The following is a 16,014-nucleotide window of genomic DNA, read 5'->3' as shown; positions in this document are numbered from 1 at the left end:
AATACTCATTTGTGCAAGGTTTTCTTTTGTCAAAGCCATGTGATAATTTATCGGGAAAAAATGGAATGCATTGACAATTCCATTGATTTTGTAGATATTGTTTATTCGAAAACAATTGCTATATAAAGATGTATTGTGATATTATGTACAGAAGAGTCATAAAAGTAAAATACTAGGATTTTATAATAGGAGAATATTCAATTTAATTATTTTCAAACGATAATCAAATTTAAATTTACCATCAAAAAACTTGACCAAAAACTGCTCATGGTATGCTTAAGCTAAATTTAACTGTGAGTCAAGTATGATTCTAGATAAAAATACTTGAGTAAACGTTCAAATATTATTTTTTTTTGTGAATTCAATTCAACACTATTGCTATAGATTAATATAATCATAGAGTTTTCTAAGTATACTGCAGAAGTGTAAATTTGGTACAATGCTGAATTAAGTTCATCATTTTTGTACCAAAAATAATTCTCAAAAACTATCGAAGGAATATTGGGACTACAAGTTCTATTTTCAACCAAACCAAAAAGTGTACGCAGTCCGATTTGTGGCCAGAAAACATAGTCACTTACTAGTTGTGCGTCTGAGCTTTGATGCTTGCATTGGAAAAACTTGTGTGTTGTAGTTGAATATTTTATCTAAAGTTGGCATTGTTCAAATTTCCCTGGTTCAGTTGTAGATGAGTTTTGTATTGACGGAGTCATTTTCACTATCAGTTAAATCAAGTTTAAGCATATGATACTAACTTGTCTAGTGGTTAAAAGTGGTTTCATACCATTTTGTTATCGTTGAGTCCTAGTTATTTGATGGTTCTCTAGACCAAAACAAAAGATGTAACTATGCCATGTATTATATACATATTAATTACACCGGAAAAAAAAATGAAATGAAATTCTCTACGCGTACAAATGGTGTTTAAGACGAAGATAATACGGTAAATACAAAAATCCCAGTGTATACTTTGCTAGCCTACAAAATACAGTGTTTTGCAAACTTATAGATATAGTGATAATAATAATGTTAAAATGCTATTTGCTTAACACCAGACGCAGTTGTATGTTTATACATAAAACATCCGAAATGCAAGCGTTATAGCAAGTACCGTTACACATTGAGACATGAACTGCTAGAACATAATATCAGTTAAATCTATCTCCTAGATTATCTTACTTGATAATTGTTTTTACAAAACTCCAGTCACACAATTCTATTTAAATCTGCCTGATCAATCGAAAAGTCTTTTCATACTTCATATCGTACGAAGTGAACGTTTCTACATATGTACAACCAACGGTTACCCTTTCTTCAAAAGTGGTTCTAAGGTGTAACACAATGCAGGGTCTCAAATTTTTCATCTCTTCATTGATGACAATATCCATTCACTTGTCTAGTTCCAAGGCAGCATACTGCTCTTCGTCCACTTCTGTCATCATCAGATGACCATCCGGCAATAAAAGTACTACTCTCCGAGTCCCACCTAAATCGCAAGATACATTTCAATCTTATTATTCTTGGAATAAAAGGACACTAGTAATTACAAAATTGATGGATTTAGGCCATTGGGCAACACCTATGTACCACATGCAATAATGAACTTTAAAACAAAGTCGATATCACGATTGCCAAATCTTATAAAAACGCTTGCATGAAATATTTTATTACCTGGCGTAGGATCATCAGCTTGTACAACTTGAGCAACGACTTGTGCCTGCCCGTCAGAATCTTCTTGCCCAGCTGCAACAGCTGAGTTATTACTATCCATAATAGACACTACCATTTGGTTTTCGGAAGACTCAGCATCTCCCTCTTTTACATAGAACTGAGGTGTGAGATTCACTTGGTCTGGCATAAGGTGAGCTACAGCTTCCGCAACTGCATGGTCGAGCGTCAAGACAGAACCGTCATCACCTTGTTGTTCGGTTGTAACGTAAACACATTGCTGTTCACCATCAGCACCTTGAGTAACTAACAAAGTCTGCCCATCTTCGGCTTGACCAGCTACTTGATAAACTACACCATCTTCACTGGTGATGGTGACCAGGCTGGAAGTATCTTCCACCATGCCTTTTTCCTCACTAAGTTTATCCTCAGTCTTTATAACATCCGCAGAAACTGAGGCAGAAGCTACAGTAGTGGCGGTAGTTGTTGAAGATGTTGTCAGAGACGTAGTGATTGTAGCTGTTTCGGTTACTGATAGCGTTGATTCTGTCAACGAAGTTGAAGCAGAGGTAGTCGTTGCCGTAACAGCGGGAGGAGCACTGTCATCCAGACAAGGAAGGTCTGGAGCAGCAACAGCTACATTTGATAGGTTAATTTGCGCCGCTTCACTAGTCTGGACAATAGTGCCCGTCGTGCCACCTGGGCTCATTTCTACCCTCATAATGCCATTGCCTTCGGTAAGAGAATCGAGCGACGGTAAAACCAGTTCTGTAGTCGACGAAGTTGTCGCATCTGCACCATCGTTGGAAGTTTCAGCCCCACCCGCAGTAACTGTAGCACCTGAGTCTCCAGTAGTTTGCTGCATGACCGGAGTGGGCTGCTCTGCTTGTTCCGTAGGCTGTTCCACTGGCTCGCCATCCGGACCCACGATGCGACCTGTCAGAGGACAGAGTGTGAAGGGACGTGGCGGGCTATCGGGTTCAATAGGAGGGATTGGTCCTGAATCAAGAGAAGGTTCCGGCTCACCGTCACTGCTACTTTCCTCGGAACCAACCTCATGAAATTCCATATGTAATCCGTCTCCTTCTGCAAGCTTACTTTCTTTGGGTTTGTTTCCTGGTGTTACGGACGCTGCATCACCAACTCTTCCTCTTCCACGTCCTGGAGTCCCCCGGGCTCCCGCCAATAGTCCTCGAGCAGGTTTGTGTATGCCTGCAGCTTCTTGTGCCTTTTTCTTAGCCATCAATAATTTTTGTTGTGGAGAGAGTAGCGACTGTTGTTTGGCCAATGGCGGTCTAACTCCTTGTTTGGCTTGTACAGGACTAACGATAGTTTTTTGCAAAGGTTTCGTTTGCGCACTGACTACCGTATACTTCGGTCGCATTTGAGTTGTTCCAGGACCAGTGCTGTTCCCGGAACTTGGGCTTTGAATGGTTCCAGTCGATGGACGTTTTTGAAGTATCTGTCGAGTGCCTTGCTGTGTTTGGAGTTGTTTGGGTGCAGGCACCCTAACTGGAGCCCGAAGTGTGGAACCAAGTATGCTAGCAGGTGCGTTAGTTCGTACAGGTGTTCTTGCTAGTAAAGGACGGGTTATACCACGTTGTGGAGTTCCCATAGGGCGAACTCCAGTGCTGATTCTAGGCTGCAAGCCCATGGGACTGGAAACAGCGGTAACAACGTGAATTTGTTGCAACTGGTTAACGTCCGGCTTTGGTTGAATCTTGATTGGTTCTTGTTTCTGTACAGTCGTCATTCCTGTTTTCGGAGATGCTCCTTTAGAGACTATCTTCATCTGAGTAACAACTTGACTGCCATCAGGCTTTGAGACAACTTTTACCGGAGTTATAGTAGAAGTTGGCTGGTTGGCAGATATTACTTGCTTGCGTACAATGCTTCCACCATCACGATTTTGCACCATCAAAACACCTTGAGCACCTGGTGACCCTTTTACACCCATCTTGCCACTTGGAGATGAGTCCAATTTGATTATTCCATCTTTTCGAGACATCACGTAAACCCCAGACGTTAAATTTGGCATTTGTTTCGGATCTACTTTGACCACGCCCTTAGCGTTGGCCACTAGAACAGGAGTTTGACCGGATTTTGGGGCTTCTGGAGACTGCAAACCCAAGGAAGTTGCAAGGTCGGTTCCAGATACAACAGTACGGTTTGATCCATTGGGTTGAGCAGTTGCTCGATTGAAAGCCTGTTGGATAACATCGCTGCGACCCATCGAATCATCTTCGGAATCTCCAGTCCAGTCGTCATCGCTAGCAGTATCGGTTTTCATTCGTTTTGTATTAACGCTTCCTCCTTCATCAGATTCGCTGTCTGAAAAGGCGATACGCCGTTTCCCAAGAACTGTGAAAGAACAGTGTAATTATAGCTTACATACCAAATCTTCAAGTAATGGATGAAAAGGTTATATTCACCATCATTATCTTCGTCTTTCATCGACCCGCACCATTGCTTGACTTGGTCCATTGCCTTTGATTTACTGGAACGCATAGGTCTTCTAAAATAACCAGTTTCATGGAAATTAAACAACTAAAGCACAGTTAAAACATCCATGCGTTATTTTTGTCTTAAATTAGATGTTAAAAGTAGTAATAATATGAAACTGCGCTTACGTTACTTGTGCTGCCGTGCTTGGGCCTGGTTTTCCAGCCTCTGGTTTAACCAACGGTTTAAGACCACTTCCAACTTGTCGTACGATTGGTTTCAGTGCTGCGGCTTGTTGTTGTGCTGCCTTCAGCTCTTTCTGTTTGGCAAGATTTCGCTCAAACTCTTCTAGAAGATGTTTACATGTTTCCATATTCTCAGATGGTTCCCAAGTATTGTGCTCGCTGAAACAATTTGATATTTTTTAATTATGACATTATGGCAAAATGCTTATTTTCCTTATGGATTGGGCAGAGACCCTTTTTTTGCAGTTGTATCGTCAAATTTGGACTGTTACTCACAGTGCAAATCCTTCCCATTTTAGGAGATACTCGTAGCATTTTTTCTTGGGATTAAATCGTTTAGCCAGAATTCTTTCAACAACATATTCCTCATCGCTTGTATCTCCCTCTTCTTCGCCAGGCAGTTTAGCTGGTCTCATCTGAAAAATGAAAAAGCGCCATGGTTGGAAAGTGCGAAAATTATGAAGTAGTATTAATAGATTAATCATTTCAGTCATGCCTGAAATTATCATATTTTTTAGATCTTGTGATTCCGTACCTTGCGCTTCAAGGAAGGCTTAGGCTTTGACGGCTCCTTTTTATCTTGTTCAGTTTCTATTTGTTCCAAAGTTCTTATCAAGGTCTTTGTTTCCACAGGTTTAGTCATTTCTTTTTTAATTTCTACGATTTCATCAGGTTGTCCATTGCGGATCACTTTGCGGACCACCATCCTTTTCATTCCTTAAAATTGTAATTGTTTCCATTATTCCATCAGAATTTCATTCTTTTACATAAAAATTGATAAGTGGTCATAAGATTTGGTTTAGTCTCAGAATTATAAAAAGATTTTAGAACTGATTTCAGGAAATTAACCAAGCCAAGTCATATCCTGTTTTAATTACCTTCAGTATTCACGCTAGTTTGTTGACGTACGGATACCTCTTGCATTTTAGCGTTACTTATTTTTGTAAATGTCTGAATAGTTTTTCCTGCTGCGATCCAAGAATCTCTAATATGTGTATCCATTTTACACCATTTTTGGTATAACTTCCAAGAATTTGCTGTATCCCGGTCAGTGCTCTCCTGCTGTATCTGTGAATCTTTCCAGAGCAGAAAAGCCCAAACTTGTGCCTTTTGTTCATTCTGCAATTTTATAATCATAATTAAGACTGATAACAACATAACTAAAAACTTGGTATCCGATGGAAATGATTGATTCATAAATGTGTCAATTCCTCAAGTTGAATGCTTACGTTGCTGTTTTCCCGAAAATGCGATACTTTGGAGCAGGCATCTTCACTGCTGCGATGCTCCTGGAATTCTTCAATAAAGTGAAAGACAGAGTGACATTGTCCACATACCAGCACGTCTAACTTTCCCATCTCCTCTTGCGCCACTGAGTAAGGGAAAATTTTATTTGCAAGGGTACAAAAGACAATGTACAAAGTACAATGTAATGAGGAAAAGTAATTTATTGGAAAACATGTGCGAATAAAACTTTGATATCTTGGATAAATTAATCATAGAGATTGGACGATATAACACATTCAAACTGAAGATAACTTGATGAGATATATTCGTGATAATTTCAATACATTGTTTGAGTCTGCTTACTGATTAGGAAACTTACAATGAATAAATTATTAAAATTACACATGCGACGCATGAACCAAAGACAGATAGATTCAGGGCAATAATCAATACATATGAAAAAGGATCCATCTCTTCGGTGGTCCTTGAACTAACTTTTACATGGTTGTCAAAGCATTTGTAAATAATCCAATTTCAGTAACTATTCTTTTTTTCAGAGAGTATTAATGTTCAACTAAAATCCAATGTAATTGTTGTATCCTAAATCTGATTGAAATGAAAACATTTGCACAGCAAAGTCTACATGATATCTTACAAATTGATTAGAACTATGGAGCTGCAGGTTGACACACACTATGGGATACATTGATCATGCAACGTTGGTCTCCGTAGCACCAGGTTCTTGGTCATAATATACCTCCGTGCTGCTGGTCTCTGATGCTTATCTCATTAGAATTGTGTAAAACACATAATGTCATTGAGGAGTAATGTAAATGAGTTACCTTTTATAGCAGCAGGATTTTTATTTATGGCTGCAGGGCCATCGCCTCCTTCCATTTTGATGGAATGGTGTATGGAAAAGTCCCTCGTACAACTAATTTATGTCTAAAATATATAAACAGTTTAATCAATCACTTCACGAGTAAATCCTGCCATCAGGATTATTTTGATTAGAGAAAGTAATCAGACATATAAAATGAGAATAACTCGTGCTTGCATCGATGTTTGCCGCGCGTATGTATGTTAGCTAAGTAAACAGAAAAAGAAGGCTTTGCATTTAGCGGAAAACAGCCCCATGAATACTTGAGAAGCGAAATAAATATTAATGATAAAATTTTAAATGAAAGGGATTCCCGCATAAAAGTCAAGAGGTTGGGTAGCGCGGTGAAGTAGTGGTCGTGTATACGGTGCTAAGAACCAGTGGCGTAAAATTCTTTAATGATATAAGGCCGTGGAGTATAAATACCCGGTGGTTATTAGATGAGACGTTTAACAGATGGAGGATAAGCGGCGACGTTGTATGCAGCTAAAAAAAATTATAATTCGGCGGTAAAGTGACTGAATTTATAAGGAATGCCATTGCCGCCTCAACACAGCCCTGACTTCTAACGTCCGTCCACGAGCAAGCCGATCCTATTCAAGATGGCTCTATCACAAAAACCTTAAACTGTCTGGGAAACGAACGAACCACTCAACGTTTTCACTGATATATATTTCCAAACGCACTTGTCCAATAGTTGAAATACACATGGATTTCTTTAATTTTATCGAAACTTACGGGTTAATAACTATCCGGCGGAAATCTTGTGTTCGTTTACGTTTAATAATGAATATTTCCTTCAATTTTCACGGTATAAAAACAGCGAGCGCGTCTGGCGACAGTAGCGCTAAACGTTGCATCCCTCTTCGCCGCCACGGCGGCACCATATTTTTGGCGGGAATCACTAGCCTTTTTTATTTACCAATTACCAGCTCTATTTCCATTGATCGTGGATTGGGATCGAAGAGGTTATACGAAAAATATGATTGGATGATTTGCATGTCAAGAGGATGTCAAAAAAGCTTCCAACTAGTGTCACAAATATAAGGTGAATTTAGAGAATTAGTAGGTTATCAAAATACTTTTGATTTCCCCGCTCCGTAGAGGCCGGATCCGCAAGTGCGTAGCTCAAGCATAGTATTGACAATTCTGTATTACAAGAATTTGGTTTCCAAGGTAGGTTGGTTCCAGAAATTTAATCCGAATTCTAAAATTCCTTTGAAACAAGTTCATCTTTTTCATTATCAAGTCATAACTCATCACATATTTCTCTTCGATTTTATAAGTATGAAACCCTGACCGAAACTACGTAGTATGGTCTTGTTGGAAGTAATTTCACTTGAACACTATTGAAGTATGATTTTTTATCGATTCTAAACTTCTACCTTGATAATATTATTGTGAAAATTACACTTTCCTTTAATTTCGCGCCGCGGTTAGACATTGGCGTGACTTGAGATCAGATGGGTTGTATAGGCATATTATTATTATCATTGTTTATTATTATTATACTCTCAAAAAGCAGGAACTTTGTGTAATTTTTATTACCATATTCGATGTTGGCACACCTTCAACTTTTGATATAAACAAAAGTTCTATAACCTCTTTCATCCACTTGTTTGCCAGCAAGGAATTCATTATTTTTGCCTCACTGTCTATCAGAATTTCATGCTAATAATTACCAAGATATGGCGGATGAAGATGACGGCAAAGAATATCGATGGGAAACGGGATACGAAAAGACTTGGTGTGTTAAATATTTTGACTATATTGTAATTTAATCCAGAAAATTATCTAGTTGCTATAATAGCTACATGCATATCTTTTGAAATTTTTTCTTAGGGAGGCGATCAAAGAAGATGATGATGGATTGTTGGAAGGAGCCGTAGCAGATATTATTCAAAGAGCAAAGAGAAAACGACAATCAGAAAAGCAGGGTGGGGCAAGACTGGGAATGATGAGACATCTTTACATTATTCTCGATTGTTCCGAAGCTATGTCAAATCAGGACTTGAAACCAACAAGATTGCTATGCTCTATTAAAGTTTGTTACTTATTATAAAGTATACTGATATCCATTATTCCGAAAAGCTAATTTGAAAGGAGTTATGATTATGGAAATGTTGCCTCCTGGGATCTTTTCAGAGTAAAAATTGATTTCTAGCTCTTAGAAGACTTCATTGATGAATTCTTTGACCAAAATCCGATCAGTCAGCTAGGACTCATTGTGACCAGAAACAAACGAGCCGAAAAATTGAGCGAGCTGGGTGGAAATCCTAAAAAACATATCAAGGTATTAGCCAAATCTCAAATATTATCTAGTGTTAGTATATGATTTAAGTCTTTCAGATCACCTCTAAATGTATCCTTATTTGTTTCAGGAACTGAAGGGCTTGCATCTTTCGGCTCTAACGGGTGAACCATCAATTCAAAACTCTTTAGAATTAGCTCTGAAGTCTTTGAGATTATTACCATCACACGCGAGTAGGGAAATATTGTTGTTGTTGGGATCCTTAACGACATGTGATCCAGGGGATATAAGTGTAACAATAGATGTGAGTTCTTTTGCTTTGTTAAAGTTATTAATTTATCGAAAACCTGATAAAAATTTATGGCCTTTATTGTGATTTTCATTATCCTAGAGTATGAAGTCTGAAGGAGTGCGATGCAGCGTTATTGGTTTAGCTGCTGAATTATACGTCTGTAAACGCTTGGCAACTGCAACTGGTGGTGAACACGGTGTGGTTTTAGACGATAAACATTATAAAGAACAGTTGAGTATTCATGTGGATCCACCAGCCGCTGCAACTAGATTAGATTCTGCCCTAGTTAAAATGGGCTTTCCCCATCACGCCCTACACTCAACAACTGAAACTCCCATGACAATGTGCATGTGGTAAGTATTATTTATTCTGAGAAAATGGACCCGTTGTCTTCACACGAATTCGACAAGACAAAAATATCTCTGTAAAGATTTTGGCTTCCTAAACTTCATTATACTGCCATATTGTAATATGACTGAAGTTTTAGTTTCATTTATCTTCTTTCTCAGCCACGTAGAAAGCTCTGAGGATGAGAGCAGGCTGGTAACAGCTGGTTACTTGTGTCCACAATGTCTCAGTAAACATTGCGAACTACCAGTGGAATGTCGGGCTTGTGGTCTGACTCTTGTATCTGCTCCACATTTAGCCCGTTCCTATCACCATTTATTCCCGGTTGAAAACTATAAGGAAGTACCATATGAGGGCTCCCCTACAATATGCTCTGGCTGTAGGAAGCCTTTCACGCAGCTGGATAAAAAGGTGAGCAGCGATTAACTTGTTTCTATTGTAAAAAAATCGCAGAAGAAACTTTTGTAGTAGTAGAGACATTGTAAAACGGCGTTCGTTTCTAGGTGTACATGTGCGGAAAATGCAGTCAAGGATTCTGTTTAGATTGCGAAATCTTCATCCATGAAACACTACATACCTGCCCTGGATGCGCAACAAATCCAGATACTTTTCAAATATCGTCAGAGAATGTTCCAGTTAATTAGAATTACAAGTAGGAATTTCAAGTACCTTGATACGTAATTTCTTACACGGAATATCCTCGATCCTTTTCCGCGTTTCTTTAAAGTGATCTGATAAAATGTACGCATGTCGGTAGAAATCGCGGAAAATTTTGATAGATCAATTTTCCTGAGTTATTAACACTACCTTTCATCATACTTGGCGTTTCAGTTGTTGCACGGTAATAGTCCGCTACGACGTTACATTGCTCCTTTTCTGACTGTAAACACGCCAATCAATTATATTGCGCACCGAGTTTGACAAACCTTTTAATTAAGGTTCTGACCTTGCGAACAATGTAGCTGTTGAACTTGAACCACGCGTCAATATTCTGTGGCAGTCAGCAACGTAAATCCTATTTTGTCAGCGACATTCATACACATAATAATAACAATAATAATGATAACAAAAAAACCAATGATTATCCGGATTTATCCACCATGTAATACTACTTCACCGTAATTAACCTGCAGTTAAATACGCGGAAGTTGCTGCCGCTTCAAGAACCACATATGTATGTCTATTTTCCCCTTCCACTTCCGGCGGATATTACGTTGACGCGACGGATTGAAAATATTTGGGAGAACGTCTAGTTACGGGACGTAACATGATTAAATAAAAATTGCAGTAAAGATTAAGTTCATGATCCGACGATATCCAGTTATCACATGACGTGTTACTGATTTTTATATGTAGAATTTTTTGATGACGCGCTGGAGCGATTTAAAAGCCAATATTTTTTTTTTTGGTTTTAGCAATAAGCAATGCGTATCTTATAAATGAAATGATTGCGGTTGTTATCGATTTTGGGTTACTTGATAATTTGGGGCTGAATCAGTGAACGCAGCTTACGCTGGAAAAGTCGATTAGTTATAACATCATGTTTAAACATGTAATTTGGTTACTCTATCATATTAATCGTAAGTTTCAACAGCATAAGATGAGCTCAACAGTTAATCATTAGCGTATGTCAAATAATCGACCTCTAGGATAGTTTATATCTATATTATCTATAGGGGAAAACGGAGCAAAATGAGGTACTAAAGGACATCATCAAGAGAAAAAAAAAATAAATTCCAATCCAGAATAATGTTTGAAGTCCTTTTCGATCGATTCAAAAAAATTTCTACAAAATTTTCGGGGTACCCCATTGTGCGCACCTTCCCCTACATCTATTCGTGCAGATATCATCGCTTTGGACAGCGTAATCAGCGTAATTTGTAATCAGCGATACATTAGAATTTGCTTTCCCTACTCGGGTCGACCAGAAAATACAAGACAGACTGCGGAGTGGTTTCGTAACACTCGCACGTGCTCGTAACAATACAATGATACCGAAAGCGAGGGTGAAAAATCAGTATCTGTAGATACCGCACTTCGTGAAAAGCCTCTGGACTCTGTGAAACAAATTGTTTCACGTTATCTTCAGACTAAAAAAATCACTTGATCGAAAAAAACCGATAATTAGTAGCATTATCTGAAAGGAATACGATCTCTGCTCGATAATATTTGTGCAGCTCAACCTGTTTAATAATCCAACTTTCTTTTCATACATACAAATGTGCGATAAGCGACATTGCATCCATACACTGTCGATTATGAAAACAACGAATAACACTTCTAGATAGACTCAAACTGTATCTACATAGTACGAAAGTATCTCTAATTTCGTAATTATTATGCAGACTTTTTTTTTTTTATAAAATTGCAGTGATACTGATTTCGTCGTTTTCATCTGCTACTCCCTACCTAGATTTAATCAGATAGATGGTGATCATGAACAAAATTGAATCGTAACATTGTGTTTTCTCAGTATTTTTTTTCGTAGTTGAAAATGCTCATATTTATAGATCTGTGAATGGGGTGCGCTCTAGAAGATATCAAGGGTCTAGACTCTAGAGGTACGCGTGCCAATGAAGATTAGAAATTCTTTCGAGTTATACACCTGACAATTTTGGAGAGCTCGTAATTTGATCATCGGATTACATATTATCCCCCGACTATCTTCCCCCACGCTTCAGAAATCGCGATCCCTACCTTATAATAATTACACGATAGTCCGGCCCATTCGACGAAGAAGAGTAGCTCAAACAATGTCTTTCATCTCTTTTAGACTTTGTAGATTATCACTATGAGGACGTGGTTAGTACTTTAGAGAGGTTTTAACTTCGCATGTTTCACTGTGTCGCTAACTACCAGGCAGTCAACTTAACTCACCTGTTCGATTCAGGTGGCGGCCTAGTTTGTGAATTCAATCTTTGGTCATTCGTTGATTGTGAGATCGTTCTTCGCAATATTCTATTTTTCGTTACTCTCTCACCATTCGGATAAAAGATTCGGCAAAGATAATAAATAACATTAGAGTGAGTATTCTAATAATTGCGATAGTTGCATAGTGTATTTTAGAACAGTAAGGTATGATTATATCATGATTTTTTAATTCTCGCGAAAGTCGGCTGTAAGTATAGCGAAATTATCCAGTTTGTAAAAGAAAGCCGAAGATCAGAGATCATCGCGTTTCTTTGAACTTTTCGTACTGGGAGATTTTAATTCGTCCCACGATCTTTCGAAACTGAAAATTTTAAATTTGCTTTCAATCGCTCTGGAAATAAATCATTTCACCGTGATACAGTAAAGTCCACATCAATTTAACTTTATGAATACAAACGAAGCGTGAAACAAAAATGTATTTTTTATAACGTTGACCTATTTCTTCAAAATTCTTTTCGCGTTACCAAGAACACATTGATCCGAGCATTGATCTCTGATGTTTTTATTCCAAACCTCATCGAATCCACTGAATTAGGAAGAACACTAAAATATCTATATCATTGTCTTGCCCGACTGAGAAACATTTCATAGTCGGTCGATCGCTGATCATAAAATCCTACATGGGCTAAAAAAAAGGATCATTAATCATGCGGGTATCTTTTTTATTTATTATTAATTGTTTTTAATTTTTTTCGACCGTTGTCATTCGGAATGCCTGATCAATTCACTATCTTTATGTATCTTCTTCGATATGCAATGAGATTAGCCATGTAATTATTGAACGATTGTTATATAATTTTGACATACAATAGTATTTATCATACCCACACACGGAAAATTTGCTTGCTCTAAATGTAAGCTCCTTCGAAATTTTAAATCCCCACGAATATCTAACAATAAGCTTATAAATTACGTCTTCGGTAATGTCATCGATTAATTTTCGACGTACATTCGTCACCATGATTGGGACGTGGACAGATTGATTAGGATAAGAAACGATCATATCTTGAACAGTAAGCCCATGGATGCATATTGTAAATATATTCACCATCGTAGACATTACTAAGAACTATAAATGCAATGACGCAAATTATTCAGCCTCGGGGATCGTCGATCGATTTATAGACTTATGTAGATTACTAAAATTTGGTCCGTCGTGTATTTTTGGAGGAAATGTCAAAAGTATCTGCAAAATATTTCTGTGAATAGATATGTGTGCAGATTTAAGATAACTTTATTCGTGGAAAAAGACTTCACAGACATAACACATTCGTTCGCTTCAATGTCTATCATTAAATACTGACACTTATGTAGAAAACAAGAATTCAAAATCTCCAGACGTATTCAAGCTTTTCCCTTTATGCTCTCACTCCCTCGCGTTTTTGTTGTTTGTTCTACCTAAGTTACGAGAAGGCATTGCAATACGGGTGATACGTGTTTAAATTTTTATTTGTCGTTGGCCGTGATGAACTAGTACATTTCATACGGCGGGTAAAACTTATAACGCAAATCGGAAAGCTATTCACCTCGTCCTCTTTTCATTTCGTTCAAACGACCGCCTACGTTCACGTTGCTTTCGATTACACTGAAATTTGCATTTAAATGGTCAGGTTTACTCGTTACGTGTAGTAAGTGTAAAGCTTCTTTTTGCGAATATTATCACATGTTTACCGAACCAACAGAAACACGAATAATGACAGTACTGCTTTCGCAACATTCTCCGTCGAATTGCAGGTAAAATATAGGGTACTCGTGACATTACATTCCCAATCGGATGAGTTTGTTATGTCAGAGATAAGAAATATTGAAAGTCCTTAATAATGCCAATAATTATTATGAATATATTATTGCAGGACAAGAAGCTCGCCTTTTCCGCGTAATTCCTGATAGGTATACATCCATAAATCCTGTCCATGCAGCACGATATTATCTGCAGTTTTGCAATATTCGTAAAAGTCGAGCGGTAGTTTACGAGATGTTGGAAAACACGGTTGCGTGAATATCGTGACATTTGTAGTGCAGTGTATCTATTGGTAAAATATTATGCACTCTCGTTTATGATATGCATAAAACCTTGTATCTATCGCGCGCTTATAATAAAGTGACAACATTATTCTCCGCAGAGATTTGGTCAGGGTATGAATGAAAAAAATACAGAATCAGTAAAATTGCTCAATTTAATTCATCATGTTCGCGGAAAAACACGCGTCAAATTTTATTATTAATGATATACGCAGCTGGTAATCCAAAACTACCATGACCGAAACCTTGATGAACAGCTGTACCCATAAGAAAAATGTCATAGCAGAGGTGGGCTAATTATTTAAGATGCTGAAACCAAATCTCATTTGAGATTTTATCTCAGCGCTGGTGTTAGTGATCTTTTCTTCTCTTCATCGTCTTATGTAACAATATAATATCGGTATACCTATGTTTAATCTCAACTCCCATACCGTTCGTAAATTCTTCAACATTCTTCGATTGAAATGACTATTTTGCTGTATTAGACGCACAAGGAAAAGGCAACGAGTTGGTTGTTGCGGATCAAGTTCGGCCTTGGTTTGGTCAGGGAATTCCATATTGAGAACTGGGATTTTTTATTCCAATTTATAACGGGGAATACCGTTAATCCCGAAAATGGCAGATTGAGCTGCAAATTAATATAAGTATATTATCATAGATATATTGAACCGATAATTTTTTTTTTTCAACCAGATAAACTGCAATAAATTTTTACTTCGGATTTTCACATATTAGTTCATTCTGTCTATAATGGTCTATCATCACATTTTGCAGTGCGGCATTGTAACTTTTGTAACATAATTATTCCACGCAAAGACCGTTGTTTCGTCCTTCAGCTTCATGATGAGTTGTGAAATATCATTCCCAACAATCCAGAATAAAAAAAAAAAAAATTGTTAACACGTGCATGCTGTGCAGATACAATAACAATTATAAGTGTAGCAATAATATTCAAACTGTCTATGGATACAGCTCTTGAAGAATTTAACTTCATTTCTTGCTTCGTTGTTTATAACGAAATATTTGAAATACATTTCTTGACATGATTAAATGGTGTAGAAGTTACTCGGTGATAGTTCGGTGTGAAAACAGAATGAGGGATCAATGAATTAAATATTATCGGATTACACTCGATATGACACGCGTGTATCTGTCTTTACGGTTAATAAAACGTTGAGGATTAACATTCTGAAATTGATATTATACGTCTACAATTCCTTCAATGCATCATCATGTATATCTATAGTGTTTCTAAACAAGTGTAATCTAGATGTATATATACAATTAGACTTTTAATTGTCAAATACATCAACTGATTCGACTCGCGATTAGTTAACAAACTGTCGAAATAATAACAAATCACTGATTAATACCTACTGATATGTATACCTCAATATAATCAATCGATGCGTCAGTTTTGAAATCTCTTGCACTGCGTCGAAGTTCAGTTGATTGGACAAATATCAACAATATGAATGCTATGAATGATTATATTCGCAATTATGAATTAAGAACTCCAAATTTCAATTATCGGGTTCGACGTTACAGTATTTGACTGGAAATTACCGTTTATATATATAATTCGTTTAATTTGTTGCTTATAAGATATAAAAAATGCCGTGATATTCTACACGTCTCGATTTCGATCAGAAAAGCGTTATATTCACCAATATGAAAGATAAAAGATAAAAAAGAATCAATCGAATTC

General features: G+C 37.4%; 2 protein-coding genes and 1 long non-coding RNA gene across 8 annotated transcripts; 1 reads left to right on the top strand and 2 right to left on the bottom strand.

Moving 5' to 3' along the window:
* Window positions 1-82: 82 nt before the first annotated feature.
* LOC105683468 (serine-rich adhesin for platelets) lies at window positions 83-7,683 on the bottom strand. Of its 6 annotated transcripts, none has more exons than XM_020850922.2 (11): window positions 6,889-7,307; window positions 6,425-6,527; window positions 5,585-5,727; window positions 5,234-5,474; window positions 4,891-5,072; window positions 4,632-4,771; window positions 4,299-4,514; window positions 4,101-4,183; window positions 2,695-4,029; window positions 1,672-2,604; window positions 83-1,486 (listed from the first exon to the last, which is right to left on the bottom strand). In XM_020850922.2, the coding sequence occupies exons 2-11, from the start codon at window positions 6,477-6,479 to the stop codon at window positions 1,389-1,391; spliced, it is 3,426 nt and encodes a 1,141-aa protein (XP_020706581.2). In that variant the 5' UTR covers window positions 6,480-6,527; window positions 6,889-7,307; the 3' UTR covers window positions 83-1,388. The 6 variants fall into 6 exon arrangements, with proteins under 6 accessions (XP_020706581.2, XP_012251504.2, XP_020706580.2 ...); XM_012396081.3 differs by having other exon boundaries at window positions 2,767-4,029; XM_020850921.2 differs by lacking the exon at window positions 6,889-7,307 and adding an exon at window positions 7,545-7,683 and having other exon boundaries at window positions 1,672-4,029.
* Window positions 7,684-7,987: 304 nt separating this feature from the next.
* On the top strand, window positions 7,988-10,431 carry LOC105683421 (general transcription factor IIH subunit 2). The gene is made up of 7 exons (XM_012395995.3): window positions 7,988-8,209; window positions 8,305-8,506; window positions 8,627-8,755; window positions 8,844-9,017; window positions 9,105-9,358; window positions 9,515-9,764; window positions 9,857-10,431. Exons 1-7 carry the CDS (start codon window positions 8,151-8,153, stop codon window positions 9,995-9,997), a joined length of 1,209 nt encoding a protein of 402 aa, XP_012251418.1. The 5' UTR covers window positions 7,988-8,150; the 3' UTR covers window positions 9,998-10,431.
* Window positions 10,432-14,442: 4,011 nt separating this feature from the next.
* LOC125500302 lies at window positions 14,443-15,811 on the bottom strand. The gene is made up of 2 exons (XR_007277620.1): window positions 15,022-15,811; window positions 14,443-14,934 (listed from the first exon to the last, which is right to left on the bottom strand). It is a non-coding gene; the product is annotated as an uncharacterized LOC125500302 (long non-coding RNA).
* Between the last annotated feature and the right edge of the window lie 203 nt (window positions 15,812-16,014).

The sequence above is a fragment of the Athalia rosae genome, chromosome 3 (genome assembly GCF_917208135.1).
Source record: "Athalia rosae chromosome 3, iyAthRosa1.1, whole genome shotgun sequence".
NCBI classification, from domain to species: Eukaryota; Metazoa; Arthropoda; class Insecta; order Hymenoptera; family Athaliidae; genus Athalia; species Athalia rosae.
The sequence above is the reverse complement of the archived record's forward strand: the minus strand, read 5'-3'. Positions and strand labels throughout refer to the sequence as shown.

Coding starts and splice junctions, on each gene's coding strand:
- LOC105683468 (XM_020850921.2), bottom strand. CDS start 6,479: ATGGAAGGAGGCGATGGCCCTGCAGCCATAAATAAAAATCCTGCTGCT. Junction 4,184..4,298: donor AGCACGGCAGCACAAGTAAC/GTAAGCGCAGTT, acceptor TGGTTATTTTAG/AAGACCTATGCGTTCCAGTA. Junction 1,487..1,671: donor AGCTGATGATCCTACGCCAG/GTAATAAAATAT, acceptor CTTGCGATTTAG/GTGGGACTCGGAGAGTAGTA.
- LOC105683421 (XM_012395995.3), top strand. CDS start 8,151: ATGGCGGATGAAGATGACGGCAAAGAATATCGATGGGAAACGGGATAC. Junction 9,359..9,514: donor CCCATGACAATGTGCATGTG/GTAAGTATTATT, acceptor CTTCTTTCTCAG/CCACGTAGAAAGCTCTGAGG. Junction 9,765..9,856: donor TCACGCAGCTGGATAAAAAG/GTGAGCAGCGAT, acceptor GTTCGTTTCTAG/GTGTACATGTGCGGAAAATG.